At 44.5% G+C, this 12,470-nt stretch overlaps 1 protein-coding gene across 2 annotated transcripts in view; it reads left to right on the forward strand.

The window, feature by feature from the left end:
• Positions 1-5,651, forward strand: part of LOC147009331 (uncharacterized) — a 77,323-nt gene extending 71,672 nt beyond the window's left edge. Inside the window, exon 9 of one of the 2 annotated variants that reach the window (XM_085861826.1) lies at positions 4,780-5,651. In XM_085861826.1, the coding sequence (XP_085717952.1) occupies positions 4,780-4,817 (38 nt within the window). In that variant the 3' untranslated portion in view covers positions 4,818-5,651. Of the gene's footprint in view, positions 1-185; positions 845-4,779 lie in introns of those variants that run through there. The other variant, XM_085861827.1, reaches the window with a different exon arrangement.
• The last annotated feature ends 6,819 nt before the right edge of the window (positions 5,652-12,470 follow it).

A 12,470-nucleotide genomic window follows, 5' to 3' on the forward strand; every position in this document is an offset into this window, starting at 1 on the left:
AATCAAGAACTGCACTCGGTAGAGCGGATACCACCGCCAGCCTGAACAGTTTACGTTTTGTATGACACAGCTTGTTCTTGGAACCTACCCGAATCATCCACCAAGTTTTGTCGTAATCTGTCCACAACTTTTTGAAATATCATGCAATATATAATTTTGATGACTTTTGTGACTTGTCTTTACAGAGAAACAAATGAAACTGGCTTCTTGTTCCAACTGTTCCCAGTTGTTCCATCCGGAAGTTTTCAATCCGCACATGAATCGGACCATTTGTCAAGAAACTGACAACGTTGGCATCGTGTCTTACAACCGCAGTTGTAATAGTTGTACAGAGACCCTCGAGAATATCGAAGGAAGTGAGAGACCACACAAGTGTTCTGTGTGCGACAAATCATTCACCGAATTATCATCTTTAAATCTCCATCAAACAATACACACAGAAGAGAAGCCCGACAAGTGTTCTTTGTGTCCGAAAGCCTTTGCTGAATCAAATTTTGTTCATGAACATCAAGGAATGCATGCAGGTGATGAGCCTTTCAAGTGTTCTCTTTGCTCCAAAGCGTTTGCACACTCCAGTTTATGCGTTCATCAAAGAACACACACGGGAGAGAAACGATTCAAGTGTTCTGTGTGTCATAAAGCCTTTAGTCATTCATCACATTTGAATATTCATCAAAGAACACACACAGGAGAGAAACCATACAAGTGTTATGTATGTAATAAGGCCTTCAGTCAATCAGGAAATTTACAAGCTCATCAAAAAATACACACGGGACAGAAGCCATACAATTGCTCGGTTTGTCATAAGGCCTTTGGTCAATTACACTGAACAACAAATTTCAAAATTTTTTTTTTACTGGAGATGTGTAAAGTGATTAAGACTAATTTGGGTACGCTGATTTCAAAAATCATAACCGTTTTGCTGTATCACGTCAGGATTTTCAGGAACAGAAATATTCCCATTGCCTAGAAGTCAGGATTTCAATGAAATTTACATATGTCTTTAACATGTCTATTTCGTACAATTGTTGTTAACTTGTGTTATATTTCTTTCTTTCAGATAAAGATGAGTAGGCGTTCCTGTACCAATCATCCTGACAACTTCTGTTATGTCTGTGGTCGGTATACCAAAAAAGATCAACAGCGAAGTATATCTACAGCAGTGAAAATGAAGGCTGCCTACTTTCACTACTTCGGGTGTAAGGTGGGGGACCAAGAACAGAGCTGGGCACCACACATCTGCTGCACAAGCTGTCACACAACCTTGACTCAGTGGTTGGTGGGCAAGCGCGCGAGCATGCCATTTGCGGTGCCCATGATATGGCGTGAGCCGCAGAATCATCATGATGATTGTTATTTCTGCTGCACAAGCATCGCCGGCTTCAACAAGAAGAATAAAGGTCACATCAAGTACGCTGACTGCGTCTCTGCTCGTAAACCTGTGCCTCATGATGACGAGAACCCCGTTCCAACACCTCCAGCTGATCAGAACATAGCTGTAAGCAGTGGTGAAGAGGATGGTGATGATGAACCCTTTGAACCCGACACTCAAGAATCACACCTTCTGAACCAGGGAGACTTAAATGATCTTGTAAGAGATCTCTCGCTGTCAAAGGCGAAGGCAGAGCTGCTTGGATCAAGGCTGCAGCAGTGGAATCTACTTGAACCTAACACCAAGATATCCTTGTTCAGAGCACGTCACAGAGACATGGCTGAGTTCTTTGAGATGGAAGACATGATGACATTCTGCAGTGACATCAACGGTCTGTTGAAAGAACTTGGGTGTGATCACGATCCTGCAGACTGGCGCCTCTTCATAGACTCGGGGAAGAACAGCTTGAAGGCTGTTTTGCTCCACAATGGCAACGAGAAACCATCAGTCCCACTGGCTCACGCATTCGGCATGACAGAGACCTATGAGACTATGCGGCAGCTGCTTGATTCCATCAAGTACAATGACTTCAACTGGCACATCTGCGGAGACTTGAAAGTGGTGGCGCTGTTGTTAGGGCTGCAGTCAGGCTACACGAAATACATGTGCTTCCTTTGTCTCTGGGATAGCAGAGACGACAAGAATCACTGGACGAAGAAAGATTGGGAAGAGCGAAAAGAGCATGTACCTGGTCGACACAACGTGAAGCATGTTGCCCTTGTCGACCCAGCCAAGGTTTTCCTTCCACCACTCCACATAAAGCTCGGCTTGATGAAAAGTTTTGTACGGGCAATGGATCTGAATGGGCGTGGGTTTTTTTTTCCTCAAGGAAAAGTTTGGCAACACCTTGTCGGAGGCCAAGATCAAGGCTGGTGTCTTTGTTGGACCGCAAATCCGACAGATTATGAAGGACGAAACTTTTCCGACAACTCTAAACCCCAAAGAGCTGGCAGCGTGGAGGAGCTTCAAAGCTGTGACGGACAACTTCTTGGGGAACGAGCGCGCGGACAACTATGAAGAAATAGTGCAGCAGCTGCTGGAGTCCTTCAGGAAACTTGGCTCCAGGATGTCCCTGAAAATCCATTTCCTACACCAGCACCTGAACTTCTTCCCTGACAACTTGGGAGCAGTCTCGGACGAGCACGGCGAGCGATTCCACCAAGAGATTTCACTCATGGAGACGCGTTACCAAGGGCGGCACAACCCGAACATGATGGGCGATTTCTGATGGTTCCTGCATCGTGAAACTGACACAGAGCAGCACAAACGCAAAGCCAAATGCCTAAAGCATTTTTAATTACATTCTAGTGGAGTTTTTCTGTAATTTCTATAATTTTGAAGCATTCATGATGAAATAAATGAATAAATGAATTTTTGTAAATTTCATTGAAATCCTGACTTCTAGGCAATGGGAATATTTCTGTTACTGAAAATCCTGACGTGATACAGCAAAACGGTTATGATTTTTGAAATCAGCGTACCCAAATTAGTCTAAATCACTTTACACATCTCCAGTAAAAAATTTTTGTTGTTCAGTGTTATCATATTTACATCATCATGAAATAATGCACACAGGAGAGAAGGCATACAAGTGTTCCGTATGTCGTAAGGCCTTTCGTCGATCATCAGCCTTGCTTACTCATCAAACAATCCACACGGGAGAGAAGCCCTGCAAGTGTTCTGTTTGTCATAAGTCCTTTACTTGCACAACAACATTAAAAGAGCATCAAAGAATACACACAGGAGAGAGGCCCTACAAGTGTTCTGTGTGTCACAAGTCTTTTCCTTACAAGAAAACATTTCGAGAGCATAAAAGAATACACACAGGAGAGAAGCCCCACAAGTGTTCTGTGTGCAACAAATCATTTACTTTGTTAAAATCTTTAAAACAACATGAAATGATACACACAGGAGAGAAGCCCTACAAGTGTTCTGTGTGCAACAATTCATTTACTTTTCTGACATCTTTCAAACGACATCAAAGAGTACACACAGGAGGGCCTTACCTGTGTTCTGTATGCAACAAGGCCTTTATCACATTATCATCCTTCAATGCTCACCAAAGCAGACACACCGGTGAGAAACCCTACTAGTGTTCACAATGCAGGAATGCCTTTGTTTCTTCATCAAATTTACACCGTCATCAAAACATACATTCGGGGGAGAAACCCTACAAGTGTTCTGAGTGTGATAAGGCATTTAATCAGTCACCAAATTTACATAAACATCAGATATTGCACCACAGGGAGAAAATGGGGCACAGGGGCATAACATTAGCTTATAAGTATATGCACACACACACACACACACACACACACACACACACACACACACACACACACACACACACACACACACACACACACACACACACACACACACACACACACACACACACACACACACACACACACACACACACACTTGTATGGGTCATGGCCTGGCACTGGCCTTGTGTGGCGGCTTGCTGGGTTTTGCCGATTCTGTCCTGTCAAGGAGGGGTGAGACCGGGGGGCAGGATGGGCCCGACAGGGATGACATCGACACCGGGCGTATCCCAGAAGCCATATGCGAGGCAGCAAGGGTCTGCATCATTTCCGCAGCATGGATAAGGAGACAGCTTGGTCCATGAATAGTGGTTCCTTTGTGTGGGGAAGATCGATGATTCAGTCCCGGGGAAGGCTCCATAGGTGAGCATGAAATGACCAACAATAAACCAACGTACAATGCTTGTATTCCAATGCAGATGTGCTATTATAAACTGGCCACAACTGGAGATAAACAAATTAAATGTCGAAACAAGGAAACTTCCAACTAGTCACAAGATGTTCTACAAAAACCAATGCATACTGTAGAAGTGGTTTTTCTATTGAAAAAAAAAAACATTTGCCTGGACCTTTCGGTAAAAGCATTTAAGATTGTAAGAAGTTTAAATAAATAAAGCCCAATACAGTATATTAATTATATTAACTAAGCCTGGGTGCTTTTGCAAAATGCATGGCCTGCTACATAAGATGTTACCTCTTCCTGTCTGTTTGTGAAGCTACTCCATGGGGCTTCAAGTTTGCAACGCAAAATGTAGACCTTGTAAAATCGAACAGCAATTAATTGACATTTGAAAGTTTTGCATTCTGTTTTAATGAAACTTAAATCAGTATAATTTTACACTTATTGAAGTAATTAGTTTCTATTAGAAGCTATGTGGAATGTAAGAACATGTAAGGGAATTAGTCACAACCTTTTATGCACTCTTGAAGCATTTCTTGGACCTCTCATCTGATAAAATGAAGACATTCTGCCCATATCACAATATTGATTCCATACATTTGGGACCATATTCTGTGCAGAGTGTTGGTGCTGCCTAAACAGTCTCCTGAGCTATTGAACACAATCCTGGATGGATCACCACTCCAACACAGGATACTCAAATGGCTCAATCATCCCAGCAAGCTGGTACTCATTTTGACAACCTCAGAAGGATGACAGGTTGAATCAACCCCACCTGGTATTAATTCAACAACCAAGCAGGATTTGAACTCAGGACCCTAAGACCCCAAGCCCACCACCCTAACCATTAAGCCGACACCAGGAATACAATATTGATTAAACCCATAGAATGTGCTATAATTAAGAGGATCCCATTGGGAATACCCATTTTCTTTGTCATATAACATCCATTTTCTTTGTTACATCTGCAGAAGTATAAAATCCAATTCCTTTACTTGTGTAAACAGGAACACATTAAATTATAATGAAACAAATACTAACCTGCGCCTTTGTGTTTCGCTTTAGCTTCACTGATCTTGTGAAAGTTGTCAACAAAGGGCATTTGTGGTTGAGAAGTTGTCGTGAGTTATTGGGAAAGAGCTCCTGTGGTTAACGAGTTCTTGCAAAAGGACCTCAGTTTCCCACATACACCCATGTCCAAGGGCAAGTTCTTACCAGATTAATAAACTTGATTTGGTTTGAGGTTTGATGCTGCAAAGCATGTTTGTGCTCATCATTTGGTTTGCTTTGGTAACGTGTTGTTTTCACTAAAAGGCTTGACCACAGTTACCACATGTGCATTTCTTTTAAGTTTCTCCATCTTAAAAGTATTTCTAACTTTCTCTATCTGCACACAGGCTGACCACACACTTCTGCTTTCTTTTGTATAAATTATGCTCTGGGTTGGACTGCAACTCAGAGAGGGTTCCACCATTGCTGGAGTGCCTTCTCTCCATACGTATGTTTTAGTGTTTCAACTCTGTTAAAATAAATTGTTAAAAGTTGACTTCCTTTTCTGGTTTTTGAGGAGATGGTTGTTTCTCTCCAGGGGGGTCTCTGCCGACTTTCTCGAAGAGAAGTTTCCAGTCATTTTTGTCATGTTTTGACTTTATTTTGTTGCATCCATGTTTACTCTGTGTTCCTAGTTCAGTTTTGTTTCAAAACTTGTGCTATTTGGTGAGTTTTTGTCGGTCGTGTCATATCAGGTTTCCAGGAGGCCGACCCGTCTTCCTGTCTCTGTGCAAGATCGTGTGTTTTTGTATTTTCTTCTTATTAACCTCCGCCATCGAAGATCGGAGGTTACTGTTTTCACCCCTTTCTGTTTGTTTGTTTGTTTGTTTGTGTGTTTGTTTGTTTGTTTGTTTGTGAACAGTATTACGGAAAAACTCCTCGACGGATTTCGACGAAACTTGGTGGGGGGGGGGGGTTAGGTATGGTCCAAGGATCATGCCATTAAATTTTGGAGTTGGTCCAAAATCCAAGATGGCCGCTATGGCGGGCATTTTGAAAGAAATATTTGATTTTTTTTTTTTTGCATTTCTACATGTTTTAAGTGATTTCCAACCCCACCCCCCCCCCCCAAAAAAAATGTTGGAGAAAAGAACTATAACTGTCAGCACTGTTGACGTCATATTTAATGAATAAGATATAAGGTCACTTGAGTGACCCAGCAGTATTGGCGGCGGAGGTTTTGCATTCTCCCGAATGCTCCCCCTCGAGTTAACCTCCGCCATCGAAGATGGATGGAGGTTACTGTTTTCACCACTTTGTTTGTTTGTTTGTTTATTTGTGAACAGTATTACGGAAAAACTCCTCGACGGATTTCGACGAAATTTGGTGGGGGGGGGGGTTGGTATGGGGCAAGGATCATGCCATTAGATTTTGGAATTGGTCCCCCCCCCAAAAAAAAGTTTGAGAAAAAAATATTTTTTTTTGCATTTCTACATGTTTTAAGTGATTTCCAACCCCCCGCCCCCCCCCCACAAAAAAAAATGTTGGAGAAAAGAACTACAACTGTCAGCACTGTTGACATCATATTTAATAAATAAGATATAAGGTTCACTTGAGTGACCCAGCAATATTGGCGGCGGAGGTTTTGCACTCTCCCGAGTGCTCCCCCTCGAGTTAACCTCCGCCATCGAAGAGGTTACTGTTTTCACCACTTTCTGTTTGTTTGTTTGTTTATTTGTGAACAGTATTACGGAAAAACTCCTCCACAGATTTCGACGAAATTTGGTGGGGGGGGGGGGGTTGGCATGGTCCAAGGATCATGCCATTAGATTTTGGAATTGGTCCCCCCCCAAAAAAAGTTTGAGAAAAAAATATTTTTTTTTGCATTTATACATGTTTTAACTGATTTCCAACCCCCTCCCCCCCAAAAAAAAAATTGTTAGAGAAAAAAAAAATTTTGCAACTTTTTTTTTCAACAAAATTTCGATTTCTTTTTTTGCATTTCTACATGTTTTAAGTGATTTCCAACCCCCCGCCCCCCCCCCCACAAAAAAAATGTTGGAGAAAAGAACTACAACTGTCAGCACTGTTGACATCATATTTAATAAATAAGATATAAGGTTCACTTGAGTGACCCAGCAATATTGGCGGCGGAGGTTTTGCACTCTCCCGAGTGCTCCCCCTCGAGTTAACCTCCGCCATGGAAGATGGATGGAGGTTACTGTTTTCACCACTTTCTGTTTGTTTGTTTGTTTATTTGTGAACAGTATTACGGAAAAACTCCTCCACAGATTTCGACGAAATTTGGTGGGGGGGGGGGGTTGGCATGGTCCAAGGATCATGCCATTAGATTTTGGAATTGGTCCCCCCCCCCAAAAAAAGTTTGAGAAAAAAATATTTTTTTTGCATTTATACGTGTTTTAACTGATTTCCAACCCCCCTCCCCCCAAAAAAAAATTGTTAGAGAAAAAAAAATTTTGCAACTTTTTTTTCAACAAAATTTCGATTTCTTTTTTTGCATTTCTACATGTTTTAAGTGATTTCCAACCCCCCGCCCCCCCCCCCAAAAAAAATGTTGGAGCAAAGAACTACAACTGTCAGCACTGTTGACATCATATTTAATGAATAAGATATGAGGTTCACTTGAGTGACCCAGCAGTATTGGCGGCGGAGGTTTTGCACTCTCCCGAGTGCTCCCCCTCTCGTTACCATCAGTTTTTATTTTCTCCACTTTTCACTCCACCCTCCTCCTATCCCTCCCAACAATATCCTCTGTTTCATGTCTTAAAATATGAAAAATACAACAAAAACCTTTTCCCTTCTCACATTAAACCCCACATAACCTCTCTTCCTTCTCGTCCATCTTCCCTGCCAATCCTACTCTAATCGTGGTTTTCACCACACACCTTCATGAGCTTTTCTTCAAACTTTTCCTTTACACTTCCCTTATCTTAAAAAAAAAGTCTCTTGCAATGTTTCAACTTCTCCTCTTTGTCTGGTTCTTCTTTTTCGAAATCTTGTGTTTAATTCGACCTTTCTTTCATCCCATGTCGAAAAATTCCATCTGTTACAACGCTTCCTTTCTCCACTCTGTCAATTATTCTGCACTCCATCCATCGTCCAATGTATTTAAACAAATCTCTGACCTACAGATTTTTAAAATCCCATTTTGCAATACTTGTTCGTTTTCCATTATTAATCGTTCGGGTTGATTTACAACTTCAGTGCAAATTCATCCTACCTCCTTAAATGTACCTCCTCCTCACTCCTTCCCCGTTATGCCCTCTCCTTACCCCTCTCATCTTGCCCCCCAAATCCAAGCATCTCTCCACTGTCCTCTGCCTTCCTAACAGTTCCCCCTCTGATTTCCCAAACTCTATGGTTTTCAAATGTCTTACATTCTTTCAGCACACTGCTCAATATCTCCATCACACTCTCCCTTTTCTCTTATCACATCTCCCCCTCTTCCCAGCCCCTCAAATCTTGTTCCTCCCTCGCCCACTCACACCTCCACCATACCACAACCCAGTGTCATCCTCCCCCTCTCCTCACACCTCCATTCTCCCTCCTCCTCTATGACGGTGCCTGCTCTCATCGTCTCCCCTCCCTCTCAAAGCTTTCCTCTCACCCCTCATTCTGAATTCAGCCGCCTCCTCCCTCTTCAAAGCAAACTTCATTCTCTTCCACCCCCCCAAGCTTCCCCCTAACCCTTCTCAAAATCTCCCCCACACCTTTCTCAATTCTCACCCTTCATTATCCCCTCTCACCCTTCTCCCCCAAATGTACCCCTTCACTCCTCCCCTTCAAATCTCCCTCCCCACCCCCTTCTCAAATCTGCCTCCCCTCTTCCCACCCTCCCAATTCTTATCACACCTCCCCATATTCCTACCCTCCCAATTTTTGTTCCTCCCCCAACCCACTCCCATCTCCACAATACCTCTACCCAGTGTCATCCTTCCTCTCTCCCCACCCTTCCCTTCTCCCTCCTCCCCCATGGCGATGCCTGCTCTCATCGTCTCTCCTCTCCCTCAAAGCGACCCTCACCCCTCCCTCACAAATTAACTGCCTCCTCCCTCTTCAAAGCAAACTTCTCTCAATTCCCCCCTCAAAGTTTCCTCCTCATCTTTCTCAAAAGCTCCCCCCACACATCTCTCCCTCAATTCTTCCCCTTCACTCTTCTCCCTTAACTCTCCCCCATCACCACAACATTTCAAATCTTGCCCCTCACTCCCCCTTCTCAAAGCTGCCCCACTTCACATCTACAACGCTGCTTCCTTCCCCCAACCTCCCTCTTCCAGTTCATTCCTCTACCTCCTCCAATCTCCCACTTCCCTTTGTCCCCTCTCTTATTACTCCCCATTGCTAATCATCCATTCACCACCTCGCCTTTTGTCCTCCTCCCCATCCGACCCTCTCCCCTAACTCTTCTACTCTCTGTCATCAACTGTCAACAACTCTCACTACCACTACCTCCACCTTTCCTCCCCCCCCCGCACCCAAAGCCTCTTCCCCTCCTCTTCCTTAACAGTGTGGACCTCAAACATCCGGGGCCTTCGCTCTTACTTGACTGTTCTCGCCATACAGGTTGCCACTGACAAACCAGAAACTTTCCTCGTCCTGGTGGCGGTGTTGCTCTCTTCATCAAAAACTCTATTCCTCACTCTCCATGCACTGCCCTCACTCCACACCCCAAGGAATACCTCTGGCGACAGCTTCCCCTCGCTCCCACCTCTTCTTTATCTGTGTGCTGTACCGTCCACCAAACAGTGATGACTCCATTTACATCTCGCTTTCCGAAAACATGGACCAACTTCTATTCTCTCATCCAAACTCTCTCTTCCTCATATGCGGTGATTTCAATTGCCATCATGCCAGTTGGCTAGGTGTGAGTACCTCTCTCACCTGCCATTGCACTTCAGCAAAGGACTTCTGCGACTCATCGGGACTGACTCAATCTGTCAATCTTCCCGACCCGGAACTCAGACAATGGTACTCCATCTCTGCTGGATTTGATTTTGACCAATTTCTCAGAAAATGTCTGCTGTTCTTTTTTCTGCTCAAATTGGTTCATCTGACCATATGCTTGTCAAAGGTGTCATCTCTCTGGCTGTTATCAGAGAACCACCTCACCGCCGTCGAGTCTGGCATTTCACTCAAGCCGACTGGCAGGGTCTCCGAGCAGCCATCAAACTTCTAGACTGGTCTCCCATTGCTACTTTCTCCAACATCAACTCATCCTGGGAATTCTTTCAAAGAAACTTGCTCTCCCTCATGCACAGATTTTTCCCATCTCGTCTTCAGTTTTCCTCCCCTTCCTCCCACCCATTGTACACTGAAGCTTGTGGTGAGGCAGTTATCCTGAAGCAACTTGCCTTCCCCTCTTGGAAGGCAAATCCTATTGAAGGCAATCTCAGTTCCTTCCACAAAGCTCGGAACAAGTGTGTGTCTTCCCTGAGGAGAGCCAGGAAACAACATCTTTCTCATCTCAAGTCTGATCTCTCAAACCTGTCTCCCTCCTCCATCGGCCTGGAACACAGGCATCATCCCAACTGACTGGAAGGGGGGCCTTGTTGTCCTTCTCTGGAAAGGGAAAGGTGATCGCCAGGACTGCAACAACTACCAAGGACTGATGCTGCTTTCAGTGCCGGGCTCGGTCTTTGCTCAGATAATTCTTTATGGGATTCATCATCATCTGCTTGAGCACCAGCGCCCAGAGCAGTCAGGATTTACACCAAAGAGGTCAACGATTGACCGTATTGTTGCACTTTGGGTCCGCACCAAACGCAGACGAGAGTTTCGGCTGGGGCTGCTTGCAGCCTATGTTGATCTCTGCAAAGCGTTCGATTTAGTGAATCGGGATGCCCTCTGGAGGATTCTTGGTCTTCGTGGGGTGCCACCAAAACTGATTAATCTGATGTCTGAACTCTACTCTGGTACTGAGAGTGCTGTGAGATGTGGTGGTACCATCTGTGACATTTCCAGTTGTTACTGGAGTTCGTCAGGGGTGTGTACTGGCCTTATATGGGCTTGATTATGGAGAGGATGTCGGAGGGATCAAGCTGTGGTGCATCATTTGGGAATGTCAAGATCTTTGACCTTGATTTCACAGATGATGCAGTCACCTTTGCGGAGACTCTGGATATCCTTTTGGCGGCCCTCGAGGTGCTGAATGAGGAGTCGGAGCCGCTGGGATTACGGGTTTCTTGGGTCAAAACTAAGATCCAGGCTTTCGGTGACATCTTGGATGCTGCTATCTTGTCTGTACCTGTTTGTGGTGAGGATGCTGAGGTCACAGAGAGATTCACTTACCTTGGCAGTGATATTCATGTCTCTACTGGCTGTGAGCCAGAGGTCAACAGACGTCTGGGTCGGGCCTGGGGAGTCATGCATTCACTGGATCATGGGGTGTGGCACTGCCGGTACCTGTGTGGGAGGACGAAAGTCTGAGTCTTCAGGTCCTTGGTGCTTCCTGTCTTGCTCTATGGATCTGAGACTTGGACTCTGACCAAGGATCTGAGATGGAGACTTAATTCCTTTGGTACCAGGTCTCTTTGGAGAATCCTTCGCTATCGCTGGTCGGATTTTGTGTCCAACGAGCGGTTGCTGAGAGAGACTCAAATGAGATTTATTACCTGCATAATCTGTGAGCATCAGTTGCGGCTGTGTGGACATGTGGCTCATTTTCCTGATGCTGATCCTGCTCACAAGATTCTCTCATCGAGGGAGCCTCGTTAGTGGAGTTGGCCAGTGGGCCGACCACGTGCCTCCTGGTTGCAGCAGGTTGATCAGCATCTCAAGGAGTGTTGATTGGCTCAGCATCTGCCTGGGGGATAGCCAGACGGAGGCCCCTGGAGTGCCGGCGGAAAGTGGACGCAGTGACGCGCTGCTCTGGCGTATGCTCCCATACCTGATCTGTTTACACAGTAGAAATGATGCCAATTAATGAGATGTCTAAAACAACACGTTTTTTTTTTTTCCTGATTGTCACTTTCATTGAGCAATTTCACCTCCATTTTCACTCAACGTCTGATCCCTGATAACATTAAACAAATTATTCACATTCTTTTTGGCAATAAGTGTGCGGATGACTAAAATCAATGCTGGCTTGTTAACAGTAAACATAAACTTCCAGGAGCATGCGAGGCAACGCTTCGTTGCCCATACACCACCCAAATAAAGGAGAGTGCTCCACGGGACTCCGTTCTGCGGGTTCCTGATAGAACATGAGAAAGGAGAGTGGTTATGAGGTGACCTGATAGAGATGTTTAATATTATGAGGGGTATCGGCAAAATATGTGCAGAATAATTCTTCAGTAGAATA

The sequence above is a fragment of the Eptatretus burgeri genome, chromosome 17, assembly GCF_056783735.1.
Source record: "Eptatretus burgeri isolate ZD-2024b chromosome 17, Ebu_testis_v1, whole genome shotgun sequence".
Taxonomy (NCBI): domain Eukaryota; kingdom Metazoa; phylum Chordata; class Myxini; order Myxiniformes; family Myxinidae; genus Eptatretus; species Eptatretus burgeri.